This window comes from Ranitomeya imitator, chromosome 1 (genome assembly GCF_032444005.1).
Source record: "Ranitomeya imitator isolate aRanImi1 chromosome 1, aRanImi1.pri, whole genome shotgun sequence".
Lineage (NCBI taxonomy): Eukaryota > Metazoa > Chordata > Amphibia > Anura > Dendrobatidae > Ranitomeya > Ranitomeya imitator.
This window is the reverse complement of record NC_091282.1, coordinates 803780819-803804251: the sequence shown is the minus strand read 5'-3', so window position 1 is coordinate 803804251 and position 23433 is coordinate 803780819. Positions and strand designations below refer to the sequence as shown.

Sequence of the window (23433 nt, the reverse complement as noted above, 5' to 3'; positions counted from 1 at the left end):
AGGATTTGCAGGTTTGGTAGTGGGGCGTATCCCTCTCTCCACTCCGGGTTTTGGAAGTGGCTCTATGGCCACGATTCCATTTAAATCTGTGAGTTTTGCCTTGGGTGGGTCAGTGTTGGAGTTTGCAAGCTGCAGAGCAGGAGGCTCAGTGCACCCAGGCCTGTGTGGAGCTAACACAGAGCCTGGAACGTGAAGGCGGCCGACGCACCCAAAAGGCACAGCAGTGCCATTGTCCACGGCAACGGGTTTTGAGTTCTTGACTGTGTTTGTGGAAACCCGTCTACGATCCTGAGGACATCACCTCTATGTGTGAGTTCTGAAAATAAAGACACCGTTTATGTTGAACTTTCTGTGGTCTCTGCCTATCTGTCACACTGCACCAACCTCGCTGCACTACAATAGATGATAGATAGATAGATAGATAGATAGATAGATAGATAGATAGATAGATAGATAGATAGATAGATAGATAGATAGATAGATAGATAGATAGATAGATACATTTAGCACATTAACAAATGCAAGGAGGGTACAAATGCCTTCCTTATCAGAGTATATAAAAATGAAAAAAGGTAGGCAGCACTCCTATAGATACCAAAGCAAAAGGACTTTATTTATCCCATGTGGCGTGGCGACGTTTCGGGTAAAATGAAACCTTCTCAAACATTTTTTTTTTTAGATAGACAGATAGGAAAAAGGAAGAAATGAAATAAGAGAGCAATAGAGGAACAAAGGAATGAAAGAAGTAAAGAATAACGAAGCGAGAGAGAAAGAAAGGACAGGTGGTGGGAAAGAATGTAGAGTAGTAAAGAAAAGGGAGGGAAGAAAAAGCGAAAATAAACAAAGAAGGAATGAGACGACATATTGAAGGAATGGACAAAGAGAAGGAGCATAGGTGGAAAGAAGGGAGAAATAAGTGAGAAAGGAGAGGTGGTAAAGTAAGAGGAAGAAACAAAAAATAGGCTCACCAGCCAGATCCACTGCCGGGCTCCGTATAGGAGACTGATGTCTGGTTTTCTATGACGTTTCTGGGCTTCAGCGCTCCATGTGACTGCAGATTGCTGAATGCAGACAGTGGGTTGTGTGCACACAGTCAGGAGTGCGCTGTCTCCTGCTCCAGTAGTCACATGCGCTTTATACACTAGCTGTCAGTACCGAGAAGCAACTGCTCCTGGTTCCCTCAATGTTCTGAAGCTTCTCAGTGTGTGACCACAATATTTACATGTGACAGCATGCTAGAGGAGAAAGAGCGCAGACCTGTGTGCACACGGCCCAGTGTCAGGATTTGCGGCAATATCCAATCACACGCAGCGCAGAGGCCCAGAAAAGTCATATCAGAACAGGTAAGGTTTCCTATACCGACCGCTGCTTGGCCCTCTCCCACCACAGCGCTGACCCCCAGAAAACCCCTCGAATTACTGTATAGTGAAAAGTTCCACAACGTTATACAAAACTTTTTGCTAAACTCCTGAATGTGAACATCATTGTCTACATCCAGAAATGTCTCCGTCCTGAGTGTTTGCTGCACTGTGTGACCCCGATCTCATGTAACGAGACCCCAGTTCTGTTCTCACCTGAATAAATAGGCGTTATCCTCCGCGCAGAACTGCAGCGCCGCTTCCTCGCCACAGATGACCTAGAACACAACACATCAATGCTGGAGTCTCTCAGAGATCATCTTCATGCACCCAACACCAATCCCAATGCCTCAGTCTTACCACTTTAAAGGGACAGTAAGTGTGAAATCCATCTATTGTACTCAGTTATCAGCCACTTTAGTCAGACATAAAAGTCAGAGTCTCTAGGAAACCCCAACAAAAATTCCCTCCACCCAATGACTACTACCAGACCTTCCATCCACTGCATAGTCAGGTGATGCTGAGAGTTGTAGTTCTTCACCGGATATTGACGGCATTATCTGCTGTAATAGAGATTTCTATACCTTGGCTACGGAGATCCCGTAATCCTGTAAGATGGGGGACGACTTCTGTAACTCCTCCAGGAATATGACATTACCGGAAAGACCTGCAGCAAAACGGATCATAAAAACACTGACATAAAGCCCCAGGGCCGACGCGGCTATTAGAAGTGAACCAAACAATGCATGTTCATTATCTAATAAGAGACAATGAAAAACCTGTACAGACAGAAGGCTTGTCACAGCTGAGAGTCTGCTACAATTGTATCCAGTCTAAACAACCCTTTGTGAGCTTAGGGTTCTAATACTACAAAGAATTTACGGACCTGCGCTGCTGAAGTACAGGAGAGACGTCGTCCCCGGTTGCAGGAAGTCAGAATAGTCATCTGTGGTCAGTACGGGGAGAACGTGGACAGCTCCAACCACCAAGCATCTGCTCATATAGAGGAGCAGCAAACGGAATCCACGGGACACATTCATCATCTAATATGTCAGACTGCATGGAGGAAAGCTGAAAGAGAAGAGATGAGATGTCAAATACCAGAGCTGCGCTCACTATTCTGCTGGTGTAGTCACTGTGTACATACATTACATTACTGATCCTGAGTTACATCCTGTATTATACCCCAGAGCTGCACTCACTATTCTGCTGGTACAGTCACTGTGTACATACATTACATTACTGATCCTGAGTTACATCCTGTATTATACCCCAGAGCTGCACTCACTATTCTGCTGGTGCAGTCACTGTGTACATACATTACATTACTGATCCTGAGTTACATCCTGTATTATACCCCAGAGCTGCACTCACTATTCTGCTGGTACAGTCACTATGTACATATATTACATCACTGATCCTGAGTTACATCCTGTATTATACCCCAGAGCTGCACTCACTATTCTGCTGACTCACTGTGTACATACATTTACATTACTGATCCTGAGTTACATCCTGTATTATACCCCAGAGCTGCACTAACTATTCTGATGGTACAGTCACTGTGTACATATATTACATCACTGATCCTGAGTTACATCCTGTATTATACCCCAGAGCTGCACTCACTATTCTGCTGATACAGTCACTGTGTACATACATTTACATTACTGATCCTGAGTTACATCCTGTATTATACTCCAGAGCTGCACTCACTATTCTGCTGGTGCAGTCACTGTGTACATATATTACATCACTGATCCTGAGTTACATCCTGTATTATACCCCAGAGCTGCACTCACTATTCTGCTGATACAGTCACTGTGTACATATATTTACATTACTGATCCTGAGTTACATCCTGTATTATACCCCAGAGCTGCACTCACTATTCTGCTGGTGCAGTCACTGTGTACATACATTACATTTACTAATCCTGAGTTACATCCTGTATTATACCCCAGAGCTGCACTCCCTATTCTGCTGGTGCAGTCACTGTGTACATACATTACTGATCCTGAGTTACCTCCTGTATTATACTCCAGAGCTGCACTCACTATTCTGCTGGTGCAGTCACTGTGTACATACATTACATTACTGATCCTGAGTTACATCCTGCATTATACTCCAGAGCTGCGCTCACTATTCTGCTGGTGCAGTCACTGTGTACATATATTACATCACTGATCCTGAGTTACATCCTGTATTATACCCCAGAGCTGCACTCACTATTCTGCTGATATAGTCACTGTGTACATACATTTACATTACTGATCCTGAGTTACATCCTGTATTATACCCCAGAGCTGCACTCACTATTCTGCTGGTGCAGTCACTGTGTACATACATTACATTACTAATCCTGAGTTACATCCTGTATTATACCCCAGAGCTGCACTCCCTATTCTGCTGGTGCAGTCACTGTGTACATACATTACATTACTGATCCCGAGTTACCTCCTGTATTATACTCCAGAGCTGCACTCACTATTCTGCTCGTGCAGTCACTGTGTACATACATTACATCACTGATCCTGAGTTACATCCTGTATTATACCCCAGAGCTGCACTCACTATTCTGCTTGTGCAGTCACTGTGTACATACATTACATTACTGATCCTGAGTTACATCCTGCATTATATTCCAGAGCTGCGCTCACTAATCTGCTGGTGCAGTCACTGTGCACATACATTACATTACTGATCCTGAGTTATATCCTGTATTACACTCCAGAGATGCACTCACTATTCTGCTGGTGCAGTCACTGTGTACATACATTACATTACTGATCCTGAGTTACCTCCTGTATTATACTCCAGAGCTGCACTCACTATTCTGCTGGTGCAGTCACTGTATACATACATTAACTGATCCTGAGTTACATCCTGTATTATACTCCAGAGCTGCACTCACTATTCTGCTGGTGCAGTCACTGTGTACATACATTACTGATCCTGAGTTACATCCTGTATTATACTCCAGAGCTGCACTCACTATTCTGCTGGTGCAGTCACTGCGTACATACATTCCATTTCTGATCCTGTACTGATCCTGAGTTATATCCTTTATTATACTCCAGAGCTGCGCTCACTATTCTGCTATTGCAATCACTGTGTACATACATTACTATACATTAATTACATTATTATATGTCCCCTTGTCTATATGTCCCCACAGCCCCTCTTCTAATGGCCCCACGTCTATATGTCCCCACAGCCCCTCTTTTATATGTCCCCACGTCTATATGTCCACAGCTCCTCTTCTATATGTCCCCACATCTATATGTCCAATTGTCTATGTCCCACAGCCCCTATTCTATATGTCCCCATGTCTATATGTCCCATTGTCTATATGTCCCCACATCACCTCTTCTTTATGTCCCCACGTCTATATGTCCCCACGTCTATGTGCCCCATAGCCCCTCTTTTATATGTCCCCACGTCTAGATGTCCCATTGTCTATATGTCCCCCAGAGCCCCTCTTCTATATGGCCCCATGTCTATATGTCCCATGCCTATGTATCCCCCCACAGCCCCTCTTCTATGTCCCCACATCTATATGTCCCTTTGTCTATGTTCCCACAGCCCCTCGTCTATGTCCCCACGCCTATATGTCCCCTACAGTCCCTCGTCTATATTTCCTCATGTCTATATGTCCCCTCATCTATGTCACATCTATATTCCCCCCACAGCCCCTCTTCTATATGTCCCCACGTCTATATGTCCCCCACAGCCCCTCGTCTATATGTCAAAATCATATATAAACCCTACATGTAAAATCACTTTTTATTGTTAAAACCAGAAACACTAAACCACTGTCCCGGTGAATGATCTGTCTGGTTTTTTGGGGCCCACTCTGGGGTTACTTGGCCATATCGGATTTTCGAGGTATTCCTTTTTCTGGGGAGTAACATGGATCACCATGGAAAATTTAAAGTATAATCTTCCTTTTTTTATCATTTAGTTCATCTCCCTTGGTCTATTCACCGCCTCCTATGCACTTTATAATTATAGATAGCCGTGGTAGAAATTTGAAGATGTATACCTAGAACCATATCCCGTGACTGAGCGGGGATTGTGACGTATATGTTTCATATATAATCTGAATCTGTACATCAGAGTATGATTTATGATTAACTTATGTAGGGTATATTATGGCTTTTCTACCTTGTCTTATAGCTATGATTCTCCCTTTACCACATATTGCATATGCTCCCCAATTGCAACAACGGAGTTGGTACTATTTTGTGTCCCCAGAGATATATATTAACCTACAGCGAGCTCGCCTTATTTGCATACATGCTGTGAGCATATGTACAGTAGGTGGCTTTAACGGTATTGGCTGTGGGGCTGCGTCTGGGGTTGCTTAGCAACCTGAGCGTGTGCGCTGTGGTGACATGCGCGCAGTATCTAGGCATATGTTAGGTGCTGTTGGAAAAAAACGGAATGGGTCAGAGTGATGTGCGCCCGGTATCTTGGATGTACCAGTATAGATAGGCTAACCACGCCGGGATGTCGAAAGCACTTTGATGTACGGCGGTGTGGGCATACGCTATCCTGCGCTCCAGCCCGGGCATGCGCAGTAATCTGGAAAGGAAGCCACAGGAAATGAAGGGGAGGGACGCTGGCGTGGTGGGCTTGGCGGTGATTATAAGAAAAAGGTGAATGTTACTTGGCATGGAGCTATCCAATATTTGATGTGACACATGTTATCAAGATATCAGGCCTCCTGATGAGCCTAGGCAGGCGAAACGCGTCGAGGCGTTAATTACAAATGGCGATTGGTGTACTATAGCTGATGCATCAACAGATGAGTATCGATGGTTTCTATACAATATATCAATATATGTCAGCACCTTGGCTGACTTGAATTGACATTGGGATTGTAGTCTGTTGCAGTGGATGTCTATTGTTGGCCCATAAACCTGATTGAAGGAAAGAGGGATCCCTGCATTTATTAGTGTGGAAAGCAGAGATGGATCAGATCATACCATGGTGCTGAAGTGTGGGCTACTCATGGTATATGCATCATAACACATCTGTTGGAACAGTATTGTCCATCGTGAAAATAGTTATCACCTATTATATATCTCATTTCGCCAAATGTGTTCATATTAATGGTTTTAAATCTTGGGGATCTAGTTCTTCCTTAGCATAGATTTATATTGTCTAGTGATAGGGGTTCCTCTAGCTCATGGGTAGAGTCTCTCACTAGTGGCTGCAGGGTGTATCAGGGCCTGTAGGGCAAGCCATCGTGGAGCGGGGGCGCCTCAACGTTCCCCCCTAGGGCGTCTACCTCCGCAGCCAGGTAGGGGCAGCTGTAGGTGCCTCAGCTAGGGTTGTCTAGTTACCCCATTAGGTTTTGGGTAATCTTTTGAGCACTTGTTTTTTTTTTGTTTGGTTTTGTTTTTTTGTCACCAAAGTGGTTTAGTGTGTCTGGTTTTAACAATAAAAAGTGATTTTACATGTAGGGTTTATATATGATTTTGATTTATGTGCCCCTAGTTACTATTATCTTTTGGAGTTTATGCCCTCTTCTATATGTCCTCACGTCTATATGTCCCATTGTCTATATGTCCCCCACAGCCCAGCGCCTATATATCCCCACAGCCCCTCTTCTATATGTTCCCATGTCTATGTTCCCCATCTATGTCCCCTTGCTTATGCCCCCACAGCCCCTCGTCTATATATCCCCACAGCCCCTCTTCTATATGTTCCCATGTCAATATGTTCCCCTGTCTATGCCCCCACAGCCCCTCATTTATATATCCCCACAGCCCCTCTTCAATATGTTCCCATGTCTATATGTTCCCCGTCTATGCCCCCTTCTCTATGCCCCCACAGCCCCTCGTCTATATGTCCACCGTCTATTTGTCCCATTGTCTATATGTCCCCACATCTGTCTCCCACAGCCCCTCTTTTATGTCCCCACATCTATATGTCCCTACATCTATATGTCCCCCAGAGCCCCTCTTCTATATGCCCCCACGTCTATATGCTCCCTCGCCTATATGTCCTCAAAGCCCCTCTTCTATATGTCCCCACATCTATATGTCCCCACACCTATGTGTCCCCCACAGCCCCTCATCTATGTCCCCCACAGCCCCTTGTCTATATGTCCCCTCATCTATGCCACATTTATATGTCCCCACATCTATATGTCCTCACTGCCCCACTTGTAATGTCCTCATGTCTATATGTTCCCACATCCCCTCGTCTATATGTCCCCTCGTCTATATGTCCAGACAGCCCCTCTTCTATATGTCCCCACGTCTATGTTCCCTCGTCTATATGTCCCCACAGCCCCTCTTATATATGTCCCCTCGTCTATGTCCCCACAGCCCCTCGTCTAAACGTCCCCACGTCTATATGTCCCCTACAGTCCCTCGTCTATGTGTCCCCTCATCTATGTCACATCTATATGTCCCCCACAGCCCCTCTTCTATATGTCCCCATGTCTATATGTCCCCCACAGCCCCTCTTCTATATGTCCCCACAACTCCTTTTCTATATGTCTGCACGTCTATATGTCCCATTGTCTATATGTCTCCCACAGCCCATCGCCTATATATCCCCACGGCCCCTCTTCTATATGTTCCCATGTCTATATGTTCCCCGTCTATGTCCCTTTGTCTATGCCCCCACAGCCCCTCGTCTATATATCCCCACAGCCCCTCTTCTATATGTTCCATGCCTATATGTTCCCCCGTCTATGTCCTCTTATCTATGCCCCCACAGTCCCTCGTCTATATGTCCCATTGTCTATATGTCCCATTGTCTATATGTCCCCACGTCTATTCGTCCTCCCGTGCTGACACGCACCTAGTACGGGCAGCAGCAGCAGCCAGGCCCGGTCGGAGCGCTCACATCCCAGGCTGAACCTCTCCTGCAGCCGCAGCACGATGCTGTTTCCTGGTCTCAGGTCTGCTCTGGATGATGAGCCCACGCCCCTTTCAATGACGTCATCCCGTCACAGGTCTTTTCGCCTGCTTGGAACTAGTCACCACCGTCTTGCAGTCCGCCGGGGCATGCTGGGAGTTGTGGTCCCTCTGTGACCGGATGCCGGGTACCACTCAGTCACCACCTCAGTGACAGCAGCACAGCCTCAAAGTCCCGCCCTTCCATCGCCATAGCGATTACCCAGGACCAATCACCATACGGCAGTGGGCGGGATCTACAGCTCAGACAAAAGGAGTAACAGACGTCCTAATCAACTAATGAGATCTCCGTTCTTCCTGCTGGGCGGAGTTGACGCCGTCCAATCGTGTAAGATCATAGTCCATGCTCTTGAGAGGCGGGTCCGTTCCGGGATAATTGACGGCCGTAGCGACCTATAAGAGAGCAGAAGCCGCAGTGGGCGAGGTTCCGTGTGGCCAATCTGCTGCGCGCAGAGTAGATGAAATGCTCGGGCTCAGCTGATGTCTTCCAGTGGAGTTGTTGTGGAGCTTGGGGTGCAGTGACATGCTGTGACTGACCATGAGCGCGGCCATCCCGTGGGCAGTGCAGCTGGGGCTGACGGTGCTGTGCACGGCGCTGTGCTCGCTGCTCTTCCTGGCGGTGTACGTGCAGCTCTGGCTGCTGCTGCACTACAAGCTGAAGCGGCTGAGTTACCAGAGCCTGCTGCTGTTCCTGGGGCTGCTGTGGGCCGGCTTCCGGACAGTGCTGTTCTCCTGCTACCTGAGCAGCTGTGCCCGGGCCAGTGTGCTGCAGCCCTTCCCGCACTGGCTGCTGTACTGCGCCCCCATCTGCCTGCAGTTCTGCTCCCTGTGTGTGCTCACCCTCTACTTCTCCCAGGTGAGTGAGTGCAGGGGGCGGCTCTGCCACTATTGTCGGGGGCTGCTATTGTCAGCAGCTGCAGTCCCCCGTGTGGCCGGCAGGGGGCGCGCTGCTGGCCGCTTGTTTTCTCCAGTGCCGGAGGGGTGACGTCACCGCTTAACTCTTCATTCCCTGTAGCTGTGTGAGGCCGGCGGCAGGGGGCGCTCGTGTTCTAGGTATATCAGAGCGGACGGGTGTGCTGAGCCCTTAATAGGGGGCTGCTTCTCCCTGTGGCCTGCAGGGGGCGTGCTGTTCGCCTTTAGCATTCATTTCTTTATGCTTTTCATTATTGCCAATGTTTCGCACTGCGGTCCCATTGGTCTCTTGCTTTTGTTTCTTAGCAGTAATGTCACTCCTGAGCTCTTCATCTCCTAACCAGCCCCCGTGACTGCTTTATAGTGGGCGCCTGTGGCCTGAAGGGGGCGTGTGTGTATGTAGCATCAGTTACTGCTGTTCCTGATCTGTCCTCCAGGTGGCTTCTGTATCTCCGGCAGTAGATGACATCACTGCTTAACACTTTACAGCCCGGTGCTCTTCACAGATGCCTGCTCACATTTCCTGCAGGGGGGTGAGCTATGGCAATGACTTTTAGGTAACACTGTTCCTCCTGTGCTCCTAATGGCTTTCCCCCCCAGTATATATTGCATGCTTGCTGTAAAGCTTCAGTGCAGTTCCTTATTTGACCTGTAGGGGGCGTGCTAATGTCATTTGTTGATGTGGTGGTACTCCTTGCACTGAAGTGCTTTGCAGTGAGTTGGCTCTTTGGCCTGCAGAGGGCGCTGTTTGTCTGGGATCTCTGGATGACATCATTGGTTAACCCTCTCCTCCCCGTGCTGCTGCTGTCAGGGGGTGTGTGATGGCTTCCTGTGGATGCTGACCTGATCCTCTTGGGGAGCGTTTCTTCTCACCTGACTGTCCCTGCCTGTGTGGTGGTTGGGCCCTCTCCCCTGCGTAGTGATCAGTTGCACAGGTTTTAGTCTCTATGGAGGTTTCAGGTCTCCGGACTCTCCATTTTGCTCTTTACAGACTAGCTTCAATTATCACCCTAAATCCCCGGGTTAAGACCTCTCTAGCCAGCAACTACTGAGAGCACGGAGGGCTGCAGCCATTGTGGGGGTCTCTACCTCACATTGCCTTTCTTAATCTGAGTGGACTCTGCACCAGACTACAAAATGAGTGCACTGTCATCCTTATAAACTGAAGCCCCAGATGGGAGCCAATCACCACACTGCTTACTGGGCGAGTATGGCCCTGTGGAGGTGACTGGGCTTCCTTCAGAGGTGCTATGGGAGCAGATGCAAGACCTTCACTTATATTGTTATATCTATAGACATGCACTGGCTCTCGGACACTGGCTGTTTCTTCTAAAAGGGTGAAAAGGGAGCGGCCCCCCAATGTTCGTGATGCATCACACACTCGCGCCCCCCCCCCCCCCCCCCCGACTACCAGCATAAATCAGGCGTCCTGGTTCATTGTTGCCTACTTATGTGCTGTCCAACAGAAAGTCCTTCCTGGTAACATTAAGTCCCATGCTTCGTGCCCGCATCCTTCGTGCTCGCAATGTTCACCAGATTATGTAGCCAGAGATGGCGCCTACAATGCCTGTGACTGGAGCTGGCTAAGGGGGCTGCCGTTGTCCTGTCCTTCGCCAAGAATCCTGCGTCCGTCCTACAGTGGTACTGGGCACTTTCCACGTCGTCCGGAGTCAATGTAGCCAGTCTGGCCGATGCCCGTGGTTCAGCATGCCCTCTAACGTCATAATTTTTTTTTTTTTTTTTTTTGTAGGTGATCTTTAAAGCTCGCTGTTCGCCAGAATTCAACAGATACAAGTACGTACCAGACCTGCCAGGGTCCTGTCTGTGGGGCTTTGGCGTCAGTTACAGGGGTTGGTGATCACCAGTGGATGGCCCTGTATTTCTAAATCTCATCCACTGTAACGTTCTACGTTTTGGTGTATTGAAGCGGAGTCTTGAAAATCGCACCCGGCCTCCTCTCCTGACTCGCAGGACTGGGGAGATTACATGTCTACAAGGGGCACTCTATTCTTGATCCCTGAATGCAGAATATGCCCCAGGTGTCTGAGGCCCACCTCTGCACCATGAAGACAGGACCCCTGACTATGCTGGGTCTAGGGAGGCTGCAACACTTGTCGTCCGCTTCTCTCACCACTTTATCGGGAGTTACAAAACTTCCTGTAGACATTGCTCAGCCATTCTTGGGAGTTCGTGGTTGGAGGCGGCTGGCCACATGCTCTGCTGGTGTTAGATGAGGGTCTTGGAGGTGGGAGACCCTCATATACCAGATATATGTGGGACCCGCACCTGCAGTCCAGAACAGACCTCCCTGACTTGGGGCTGGTTGGGGGTGATACTGGAAATGAGCTTTCTCCAACCTCTGGACTAACGTCTCCTTCTCCCCATACAGGATCCCGCTACATCTCGGGTTCTTCCTCACCAGTCTCGCCTTCCTAACTGTGAACTTATCTTGCATTTTGCTGGGTGGTGGGGCTGATGATCAGCGCGGCTGGATCACAATGATCAGGATGATATTTAGTGATTGTCTTTTTGCCATCTGCTCAATCTCCTTGGCCAACAACACCTATAGGATCGCCAACATGTCTCCGGCATATGTCTACCTAGAATCAAAGGTGAGGCTTTCCTATAGAAGACCATTAGTGTTGTCATAGGGACACTAATCGCCCTCATAGCAGGAAAATACTCTATGCTCAGTTATCAGTATTTAAAGTTCTAATATAGGACTTCAGATATGTGCAGCAAATTACATTTTCAGACCTAATAGACTCCCAAATTCCTTCTGTACTTTTCAGTGCCAGAGGCCACTGGATGTAAATGGGAGGCTCTCCGGTGCTGGCGCTCCTCTAGGGTCTGGGGGGGTGATTGCTGGCGCTCCGTCTTTCTCTTGTATCTTAGATCATTTTCTTCACGGTAGGACTAGACAGATTCTGTGCACTGACCTTCTGCTGAGCTTTTGTTTGTACACTGCTTCCATGTGAGCGACTAAAGGTACCGTCACATTAAGCGACGCTGCAGCGATCCAGACAACGATCCAGATCGCTGCAGCGTCGCTGTTTGGTCGCTGGAGAGCTGTCACACACAGCTCTCCAGCGACCAACGATGCCAGTCCCCTGGTAACCAGGGTAAACATCGGGTTACTAAGCGCAGGGCCGCGCTTAGTAACCCGATGTTTACCCTGGTTACCAGCGTAAATGTAAAAAAAACACACTACATACTTACCTTCCGCTGTCTGTCCCCGGCGCTGTGCTTCTCTGCACTGTCAGCGCCGGCCAGCTGGAAAGCACAGCGGTGACGTCACCGCTGTGCTCTGCTTTCCGGCTGGCCGGCGCTCACAGTGCAGAGAAGTACAGCGCCGGGGACAGACAGCGGAAGTTAAGTATGTAGAGTTTTTTTTTTTTTTGTTTTTTTTAACGCTGGTAACCAGGGTAAACATCAGGTTACTAAGCGCGGCCCTGCGCTTAGTAACCCGATGTTTACCCTGGTTACCAGTGAAGACATCGCTGAATCGGCGTCACACACGCCGATTCAGCGATGTCTGCGGGAGATCCAGCGACGAAATAAAGTTCTGGACTTTCTGCTCCGACCAACGATGGCACAGCAGGATCCAGATCGCTGCTGCCTGTCAAACTAAACGATATCGCTAGCCAGGATGCTGCAACGTCACGGATCACTAGCGATATCGTTCAGTGTGACTGTACCTTAAGGCTATGTGCACACGTCTGGAATCTCTGCAGCAATTCCAGAACTCCCTGCCGCGGGTATATTGCATGCAGAATTGGCATGCGTCTTCCCGCTAAACACTAGCGTTTTACAAGCGTAATTGGCCTGCAGAATGCTAGCGTTTTCCAAGCGACCTGTAGCATCGCCTGGAAAACTGATTGACAGGTTGGTCACACTTGTCAAACAGTGTTTGACAAGTGTGACCAACTTTTTACTATTGATGCTGCCTATGCAGCATCAATGGTAAGAGAGAATGTTAAAAATAAAAAATTGTGATATTCTCACCTACCGACGGCCCCTGCACGCTTCCCAGACCTCATGATGGTCCCGGCAACTCTGGCTCCCAATAATGCCTAGCGGCAATGATCTGTGATGACCGCTATGTCATCACAGGTCATTCTCGCAATGCATTGTTGGGAACAGAAGCATCGCGAGGAGCAGGAAGGCTGCCGGGGATGCCAGAAGGTGAGAATATGGTGTGTTTTTTTTTTTTTGTTATAAACTAACAATTATATGGATCCCAGGGCCTGGAGGATAGTCTCCACCCTGGGTACCAACTGCACATGATATGCTTACTTCCCGCGTGGTGGGCACAGCCCCATGCAGGAAGTAAGTGGATCAATGCATTCCTATGTTTGTGGAATCCCTGCGATTAAGCACAAAGAATGAACATGCTGCATTTTTTTTCAGAATGCGATTCCGCCACAGAAAGAAACGCAGCATGTGCACAAAAAATGCGGATTGCATTCTAATAAATAGGATGCTTAATGTATGCTTTTTTTTGTTTTTATAGCCAAAAAAGCAAAAATTCCTGAACGTGTGCACATGGCCTAAAACTGCAGTATAAAGCATGGGTTGAGTTGGTGCAAGAGGCTGTTTCTTTCAATAGTAGGAAGGTGGATTTTAGTTGCTAAGCTGTGTCCTAATGACCACGAAAGTCTTAACCAACATTAAACCTTTTATAAAAAAAAAGTCTTAAAGTGATGTGAACTTAAATGAGACCCCTTTTTAAGTGTCCTTGGCTAATTATGAATTGTGATCTGTTTTATCTAGGGCACCTCCGGAAGCCAAGCTGTTGTAACTGGCTCCATTATCAGCGCACTCTATATTCTGAGGGCCTTGTACAACTTGGTCGTGGTTTCCATCCAGCCAGAAAGCAAACCAAGTCCATTCAGCTATGGGTGGAGCGGAGTCTCTGATCATGTAAGTCATCGGCCATGGTAGGTCTATGGGACTAATGACCAATGGCTGCAGACAGAACCTTATGTATCTCTGTATACAGGGAGCTCCCCCTAGTGGTGGCTGCAGACAGAACCTTATGTATCTCTGTATACAGGGAGCTCCCCCTAGTGGTGGCTGAAGACATGATCTGATCATGTATCTCTGTGTACAGGGAGCTCCCACTAGTGGTGGCGGCAGGCTCATTATACAATAGTGCAGTAGATTTGAAACTTAACGGTCATTCAACCACTGAAGATATTTTGTATAATTACAAGGGTTGTCCTCCAGGATTAGACAATATGGTTGCTTTCTTCCAAATAACGCTGCAGCTCCTGTCTAGTCTCCATATTAAGCTCCATATATGTGAATTGGGCTCTGTTGAATGCACGTCTCATAGCAGATTGGTGTGGTTTCTGGGAGAAAGCACCCATAGTTTTTCTGTTCATGGACGGCCCCTTGAATTTTGCACTCTGTTTATCATCTCCTGCAGTAAGGATGGGGGGGGGGGCTGCATGCAGTGGTCTGAGGGATTAATATGAAGACTCATGTCTCCCCCCTAGGCTGTTACCGAAGACCCGAATAGTCTGGAATATCTCATCTTTGTGCTTATCCTCCTCTTCTGTGAGTTCCTGCCAATGGCCCTGATAACTAACTTCTTTCGTGCTAAGAAGCTGAGCCAAAACCTGGTGAGTTATTGCCCCATGATGTATAAATCTGGCACTTGGAGCCATTCCTGTATCTATAAGTGGTGGGGTATATGCTGACGCTTGGATTGCTGGGGTCTGATCTCTGGGACATGGTGCCGCTCCCTGCACGGATAGGTGGTTGGATGAGCCGCTTGGGGTAACGGTGAAGGGGCCACAGACCCTTCATACTTGGGTTCACAGCTGTCAAAGGTTGGACTCACTATATGCAATTAATGAGAAGGGGAGCCCCCATTATAGAGTCTTTGTGGCAGTCACGTCCAGTGTGCATGACTAACACCAATTACCCATCACTACATTGGAAGCTGGTGGCAGGTGCCCTCCCTTACCCTCTAACCATAAACCTTCCTCACGTCCCAGGAGCCGGCCGGTATGGTGAATAGTCACAGCTTCGGGTCAAGGGCATACTTTTTTGACAATCCTAGAAGATACGACAGTGACGATGACTTGCCCAGACTGGCCGGCGCCAGACCCGAGAGAACAAGGTGGGCCTTAGAGTGAATGCCTCTGGTCTTTCCAGCACGGCATCGCATATCTTGACTTTATTTTTGTTTTTCCCTTCCAGTTTGTCATCCACCCCCAAATCCTCCGGATGGTATGGAGCAATATGTCCAACCAGCAGCTGTGCACTAGCGCCACCATTGGGCGCGCCAGCTGCCGGGACTCCCATCCTGTTTACATGTGGTGGCAATACACTGGCATGACCCCACTGACCGGGGCGCCACCTGCACCTTCTGCCGCCACTTGTCGCTGTGACAGTAAGGCACATCCAGTACCTAATGTTTACGTTAATGCCGCGTCTGCGAATACACATTCCTTTTTTTTTTTTTTTTTTTTTTTTTACCCTCTCTGAATCCTGGTCTTGGATGCGAACATCCTTAATGATTGCTGAGGTTCCTGCAGCATCTTCAGTGGTGAAATCGTGGCCGGCAGCTTCCACTCTTCAAGCATAGACTTGATTCCTGCCCTTCCAGACACAAAAACCAAAGAGGAATAAAAAAGCATCAATTACTGCGTATGGGTTCTTCAAAGGGGTTCACGGAGTCTCTTCTTGTTGCACCCCAACCCCCCTTTCGCCCCCACCAGAGGCGCAAATATATTTCTGGTCCTGGCAAGTCTAATATGGGCGTACTTCCTGTCTGATCCCTGGGGTATCGGCTCCTGCAACAGGGCAGCTTGTACTCTGCAGACAGCTGTGAATTCACGATGGAAGATTAATACCAGTGACTATTTAATGTTTTGATTTCTATGTGGTCACATTCTGTAAGTCGCACTGCCAGTTATCTCCACTAGGGGAGCTAAGAAAATCCTGATGTAATGAGCTCCCCCTAGTGGTGGCTTCTTCCAGCCAGTGTGTCCATGCAGCGTTTCCATTGCGGCTGCCTCCCTGGTGTGCGGATTTCAGCTTTGCACCATTCATTTCAGCAAAACTGAGCAGCGCTTATCACACAACCAGTAGAAGGGGCTTCTGTTTTCCACCAAGCTAGACCTGTTTTTGCTTATACCCAGAACGTCCCTGTAAGGGTATATGAACAGGAGTCTTTCCTATGAGGGCAAAACCGGAGACTGACTTGTGCAGTTTAACTCTTTACATTGCACAGGGTGACGTTTGCTGGGGTGGTTTTGTTTTGTTATTTAAACTTTTTTTTTTAACACTTTAGTAGTATTTTGGCCTTGGGCACTTAATTTATTTGTCTACATCTGTTGTGCCCATTATGAAACGTCAAGTGTAGCATTGTATGCAAATCAGGCTGGAAGTGCATTGAGGGCGTGTCAATGTATTTAAACTGCTTCCAAGCGCTCACGCCTTCAGCGCGTTTCCAGTGTAATTTGCAAATGGCTTATACATGAATTACTGCAGATTAACACATCTGATCTGTACGAAAGTCTGTTAGCCCCCCCCCAAAAAAAAATCGCCTATACAGTAATACCACTGCTTCCCTATGTAAGAGGTCATTCTTAGAGGGATTGTCATGGAACACATGCCCTGGCCTGAAAGTTACCTTGCACTTTGTCTGGTATTGCATCTCTATTAAAAGATGGGCTGTAGTACACCAGGTGACCTGAGAACAAAAGTGGTGCTGTGTTTTTGGAGCAATTTAAAGAAAATCCAGTTAACGGTCTAGTGTCTTAATAAAATTCCCCTTTTAGTGAAATGTGACCATTTTATAAAGATTCAGACCTAAAGGTTTTGCTTCAGTCTCCAAAAAACAAATCTATTCCAAAGCAATGTGACTTATTTCAAAACACTCCCTCTGCTGGCTGAGCTGGGTGCAGCAGTAGAGTCCTAGAAGCTCTAAAGGGGAGGTGAAGTTTCCTGGTAAAAAATTCAATTTGCAAATAAGTGGTAGTTTTCTTCTTGCTTTAAATAATTTCTTAGAAATTCTGTGTTGCAAACAAATGAACAAATCCTGCATTGTGTGGTCTGTACAATGGCTGCCTTCAAGTCAGCTGCTTATATGGGGAGGGTGGAGGACGTTTTAAAATTCTTCTGCACTTTTTGCTCATTGCAGCAGATGCTTGTGTCCTCATGAAGTTGCCATTTTCAATACCCAGATACCATTCCCTTTTCTAGTTCACAATAGAGAAAATATTCAGAACAGCACCACGCCTGTCCATAGGTTGGATCTGGTATTGCAGCTTGTTTTTTTGTGAATGATGCTGTAATTCTGCAGTATTGAGGTTTTTCCTAGTTTCTGACCCTGCCTTATCCCTAGTAAATAACTTGTGTTTACAAAAAACTCATGGTCTGCTTCCTAATATCCAGTACTTTTTTTTTTTTTTTTTTTTCTTGCTAGTTTTGATTTTCAGATCCATATTTTTCTGTTCATGGCATAATTAATCTGTTTAATAGAAACTGTCAACAAGCTGCTGTTAATGGATCCTAAAATGGCTGTAATCTAGTTAAATCTTGTGCTAACATGCTAAAGTATCCTAATGCATTAAGTATTCAGGTTAAAGGGCTGGGTAGGGGACTACAATCTAATGTTGCATGTTGGCCCTGTCCTATGTGGCTTCACCATAGAAGGCAGATTAGTCAACAGCAGCTTGCTGACTGTTTCTTTACAATCAAAAGCTGGGCTTCTCATTAGTTATGTTCCCTATATGGGCACAAAAAAAAATTATATGGTGGAGTGCAAATAACCCCTTTCTGCACAGTCTAATTGTTGCACTAGGATGTGATCATTGCTGTGTGGATGGAATATATGGCAGCGTAAACCTGAACTTGTTTGCAATCGCATTCTGTCCGGACTAGAACACGCACGCCTTTATATAAACTGGTTATGGCCGAAGACTCTAGATTGGCTCCTGACCCGTGTTCTGATGCACTTTAAGAGCTGGATTAGTTTGAGGATGTGTATTTTATACTTGTTCCCTTTATTTCTATGTTGGTCCCCCTCCCCCACCTGTTTAATAAATAATTGTATAATAAATGCTAGATTTTAATGTTCTGGTATTGCAGCAGTTTTTCTTGGACCGTTCTCCATAGACTGGCGGACATCTTGCTTGGTTAATAAAGTGGACCTCTGGCACAAGGGAGAGGAGCCTCACAGCAGCCAATCAGATGGTTAGAGCTGATATCTGATTGGTGGTCACCTCTTGGTCCCCTCATTTTTAGTTTAACCCTATGCCTGCCAGTAACTGCAATGTTATTGACCCCCTCTGCTAGCAGAGGCTATATTTGTTTTTTTTACAAGTGTTTTTCTACTTGCTGGTTTTAACCTGCAGTGGCCAATGAATGTACCGAGTAATTTTACTAAACCTGTAATGAAGCACTACCGTACTGAAATAAACTTATCTGCACTAAAGCTGCCTCCCGTGTCTGTGTGAGCGTCTGCCATGCTGGCTGCTGTGAATGACCACTTGGCTCACGAGCCTGACAGCAAGGTGCAGCCGGCAGCACCATCAATCACCGTCCTGGTAAGAAGGAAATCGACAGTTCTGAGATCAATACTTGTCCTCACTACGAAGTGTTAACTGCATAAAGGGTCATGTAATGGATACATTATATAGTGCCTTGGAAAATGAGCAGCACACCACTGCTCTCTAGGATGGGGGGCAGTCTAACCTTAGGGCTCAGATCCTACCCTGGATTAGCAGCTGCCTCTACAGTGGCAGGGGTGGTCTGCTCCTGGAGAAGTGTGTATTCTGTTTTCTACTTAATTCTTATGCTTTTAAGAAGGGAGAAAAAAAAAATCTGAGGCTGCAGCCTAAGGCTATGTGCACACGATGCAGATTTAGTGCAGACCTGCAGTGTGGTTCTTTTTTTTTTTTTTTTTCCATGCAGAAAAGCTGCAGATCTGCACTGTGATTTACAGTACAATGTGAAATCTGCAGCGTTTGTGTAGATTTTTCTGCACTGCTTTTTTTTTTTGTTTGTTTTTTTTTTTTTAAAGTGCATGTCACTATTGTGCGGATCTGCAGCGTTTCTGCACCCCTCCATTAATAGAAATCTGCAGAGGTAAAAACTGCAGAAAATCCACATCACATCAATTCCGCACTAAAACCGCAGCTGTTGATTCTGCCAGGAGATGCGGATTTTGTGCAGAAAATTCTGCATCTTTTCTTGCGTGTGCACATAGCCTAAGGGCTCATACCCATCACCGTGGAAAAAACAGTCCGCTGCAATCCAGAAATGTGGAACAAGTGTCATCTGCTTTACATGCAAATTATCTTTTTTAACAAGCTTTTACATAGTGCTATTAAGTTTTCCAAGGAAATATTCAAGATGTACATTATAAAACAATAAATGTGAGAATCAGTGCTGTGTAGCTGACTGTACATGACTGTACATGGGGTGGTTTGTTTTTAACTAGTTTCAGGCAAAGTGCTTGTTTTCTCGAACCAAAAAATAAAAATTTATATTAACCAGCAGAGGGAAAGCTGACAATGGGGGGCAGAGACTTATAGCCTGGAAAGGGGGTAATACCCACGGAGCTTCCCAGGCCATTATCAGCTCACAGCTGTATTCTTAGCCTTTACTGGGTATTAAAATGGGGGAGCCTCCTCAAAAATGAGGTCCCCTTATAAACCACCAGCAAATGCTGGACAGCTACAGGCTGATATTAAAAGTCTAGGAAAAGGCCATGAATATTCGTCCCCCTCCCAGATTAAACTTCTGTGTCAATTCTGGTACTTAGCCTAGTTCTTGGTGCAGTAGCAGGCGGGGCGATGGTATTGGGTTGATGACACCTTTCTATTGTCTGGTGACATCAAGCCCAGAGGTTAGTAGTAGAGGCATTGAAGATGGCCCCATTACTAATCTTAGTCATACTGGTTTTTTTTTTTTTTTTTTTTGGGGGGTTGCCTCATTTTAAAAACTAATATAAGCTATGTATACATATTAATATCCTGGGATAGCTAACACTGACATTAACCCCCCACCCCCTTTCCCAGGCTACAAACATTTGTCAGCTTTCCCTCTGCTGGTTATGAAGATGTTGGATTTTTTTTTTTTTTTTTTATTTTGGCTGAGGGGGGGAAAAAAAATTTGCAGATAAGCAGGGACTCAAAGATTAACATTGGTCAGAATGCAATCTGATTAAATTTTTTTTTTTCTTCCTTCCCACATCACCCACCGGCATAAACAATGTGGTGGTTTTTATTTTAGTAAAATAAAGCTTGAAAACCCCCATAGAATGTATGGAAAATTTGAGGGGGTGCACAACTCCTGGGGCAGGATCTCATAATTGAATTGGTCCTTCCTGTCATTAATATGGAATTGCTCTTCTGTACATAGCCCCCTGGCTCCTGAATCTTGGCAGGGAAGCATCTTTATGCTTCTTCAACCAGAAGAGCATATGTGGGGGTCAGGCACTAATATGGGCTGAGGTCCAGGCTTGTGCTCTCCTGTTACAGGCGTTGGATAGGGCTGAGTTCCGGGCTCTGTGTGGCTGATCATGTTCTTGGCATTTAGCCAAGAGCCACAGCCTTGGTGCCCCAATGGCAGATCAGCCATTATCACATTTCAGATGAGATCAGTGTAACAATGAAGGTGATGGCTCCTGCAGACATTTTTGTAAAAGTACCGTCACAACAATATCGTTGCTTTTTGTGATGTAGCAACGATATCGTTAACGAAATCGTTATGTGACAGCAACCAACGATCAGGCCCCTGCTGGGAGATCGTTGGTCACTGGGGAAAGTCCAGGACTTTATTTTGTCACTGGATCTCCCGCTGAATCGGCGTGTGTGATGCCGATTCAGCGATGTCTTCACTGGTAACCAGGGTAAATATCGGGTTACTAAGCGCAGGGCTGTGCTTAGTAACCCGATGTTTACCCTGGTTACCGTTGTAAATGTAAAAAAAAAAACCATACTTACTTTCCCGGTGTCTGGTCATGTCCCTCGCCTTCAGCTTCCCGCACTGACTGGTGAGTGCCAGCCAGCTGTAAAGTACAGCACAGCAGTGACATCAGTGCTGTACTTTACGGCCGGCGCTCAGTCAGTGCAGGAAGCTGAAGGCGAGGGACATGACCAGACACCGGGAATGTAATTTTTTTTTTTTTTTTTTTTACATTTACAACAGCCCTGCGCTTAGTAACTCGATATTTACCCTGGTTACCCAGGGACTTGGGGATCGTTGGGTGCTGGAGAGCTGTCTGTGTGACAACTCTCCAGCGAGCAAACAGCGACGCTGCAGCGATCGACATCGTTGTCGGTATCGCTGCAGCGTCGCTTAGTGTGACTGTACCGTAACAATTCTGCCTGCTCTATTTATCTGCTGACTGTCTGGCAGTGGAGTCAGACTAATAATTAGGGTGGCTTTCAGTTTGAGCTCTAAAGGTACCGTTACATTAAGCAACTTACCAACGAGAACGACAGCGATCTGTGACGTTGCAGTGTCCTAGATGGCGATCTCGTTGTGTTTGACACGCAGCAGCGATCAGGATCCCGCTGTGACATCGCTGGTCGTCGCTGAAAGTCCAGAACTTTATTAGGTCGGTGTGATTCATCCTGTTTGACAACAAAAGCAACGATGCCTGCAAGGTTTTTCCATGGAGCTAACGACCAGCGCGAACGATAAGTACGTCACTGGATCGCTCCTGCATCATTCTGCTGTTGCTGGTGTTTGACATCTCCTAGCGACCTAAACAGTGATGCCCATCGCTGTCTATATCGCTGCAACGTCACTTAATCTGACGGTACCTTTAGGGTATGTGCACACGTCAGGATTTCTTGCAGAAGTTTCCTAAAGAAAACCGGAAATTTTCTGCAAGAAATCCGCATTTTTTTTTTGCATGTTTTTTTCACTTTTTTAGCATTTTGCAAGCGAAATTAGCTTGCAGAATGCTAAAGTTTCCCAAGCGATCTGTAGCATCGCTTGGAAAACTGACAGGTTCGTCACACTTGTTAAAGTGTTTGACAAGTGTGACCAACTTTTTACTATAGATGCTGCCTAAGCAGCACCTATAGTAAAAGATAGAATGTTTAAAAATAATTTTAAAAAAATGGTTATACTTACCTGCAGACAGCTGATCTCCTCAGCGGCGTCCGTTCCTATAGCTGGTGTGTGTGCAGGACCTTCGATGATGTCGCGGTCACGTGACCAATCACAAGACTGCGACATCATCACAGGTCCTTCACACAGAGCATCTACAGGAACAGGAGTGGCAACGTGCACCGATGAGAGGCGGGAAGACTCCGGAGCCATCAGAGGGTGAGTATGACTTTATTTTAATTTTTTTTTTACCAATTATATGGTGCCCAGTCCGTGGAGGAGAGTCTCCTCTCCTCCACCCTGGGTACCAACCGCACATAATCTGCTTACCTCCCGCATGGTGTGCACAGCCCCATGCGGAAAGTAAGCAGATCAATGCACTCCTAGGTGTGCGGAATCCCCGCAATTCTGCAAATTTAATGAACATGTTTTTTTTTTCGCACTAGAAATGCGGAATACACTGTAAATAGGAGGCATATGTAAGCGTTTTTTTCACATTTTTATAGCGAAAAATACTGAACGTGTGCACATGGCCTTACTGTTACAGTATGATGCCCAGTTCATGTAGGCAAATCCTGAGTGAAAGAATTGATGTCCTTCACCAGCCCTCACTTTCCCCAGCTGCAAACTTCTGGAACAATGACCACATGTACACAAGGCAGAGTAGTACCACCACCCTGGCCAGCCAATGACTAATGCCCCAATCCAGGTCTGTGCACCCAGGACACCATCCTCCCAAGTAACAAGTGCTGTGATGAAATTCATGCAAAATGTATCCAGCTGTGATTAACTTTTCAGACAAAATTGAATTCCAGCCCTTACTTTCGATAATTTTTTTTTTTCTCATAGTATCCGCTTAATTTAGCTTCAGTAAAAGTGATGGTAGACAGAATAGGATCATGCAGCTTGCACTGCAGCATATTACATGCAGGCTCTAGAAGCCAGCATTTCTAATTTCAGTGATTGGCCATAGCTTTTACTTCTGGAAGTACAAACACTGAATCTTTCATAAATGGGTGGCCTATGTCCAAACTCTATTACTCCTGCGAGTCAGTATGGCAAATAGAAGCTGACGGAGTTGTGATTGTCGCCTCCTCCCTACAAACTCTCCCATATAAGAAAGTAATGTGATATGAGGC

General features: G+C 46.5%; 2 protein-coding genes across 4 annotated transcripts in view; one reads left to right on the top strand and one right to left on the bottom strand.

The window, feature by feature from the left end:
• Positions 1 to 8758, bottom strand: part of TXNDC16 (thioredoxin domain containing 16) — a 74454-nt gene extending 65696 nt beyond the window's left edge. The window contains exons 1-4 of one of the 3 annotated variants that reach the window (XR_011315193.1): positions 8181 to 8523; positions 2245 to 2429; positions 1943 to 2025; positions 1575 to 1636 (exon numbers count right to left, since the gene is read on the bottom strand). Coding sequence is in view for 2 of the 3 variants with exons in the window: in XM_069738758.1 (XP_069594859.1) it covers positions 1575 to 1636; positions 1943 to 2025; positions 2245 to 2401 (302 nt within the window). In the remaining variant the exon portion in view is untranslated. Of the gene's footprint in view, positions 1 to 1574; positions 1637 to 1942; positions 2026 to 2244; positions 2430 to 8180 lie in introns of all 3 variants that reach the window. The other 2 variants (XM_069738758.1, XM_069738767.1) reach the window with 2 other exon arrangements.
• A 76-nt stretch (positions 8759 to 8834) lies between these two features.
• Positions 8835 to 18662, top strand: GPR137C (G protein-coupled receptor 137C). Its single transcript, XM_069738781.1, has 7 exons — positions 8835 to 9152; positions 10959 to 11002; positions 11598 to 11820; positions 13982 to 14131; positions 14710 to 14835; positions 15214 to 15338; positions 15419 to 18662. Exons 1-7 carry the CDS (start codon positions 8835 to 8837, stop codon positions 15555 to 15557), a joined length of 1125 nt encoding a protein of 374 aa, XP_069594882.1. The 3' UTR covers positions 15558 to 18662.
• Positions 18663 to 23433: the final 4771 nt, after the last annotated feature.

Coding starts and splice junctions, on each gene's coding strand:
- GPR137C (XM_069738781.1), top strand. CDS start 8,835: ATGAGCGCGGCCATCCCGTGGGCAGTGCAGCTGGGGCTGACGGTGCTG. Junction 9,153..10,958: donor TCACCCTCTACTTCTCCCAG/GTGAGTGAGTGC, acceptor TTTTTTTTGTAG/GTGATCTTTAAAGCTCGCTG. Junction 14,836..15,213: donor AGAAGCTGAGCCAAAACCTG/GTGAGTTATTGC, acceptor CTCACGTCCCAG/GAGCCGGCCGGTATGGTGAA.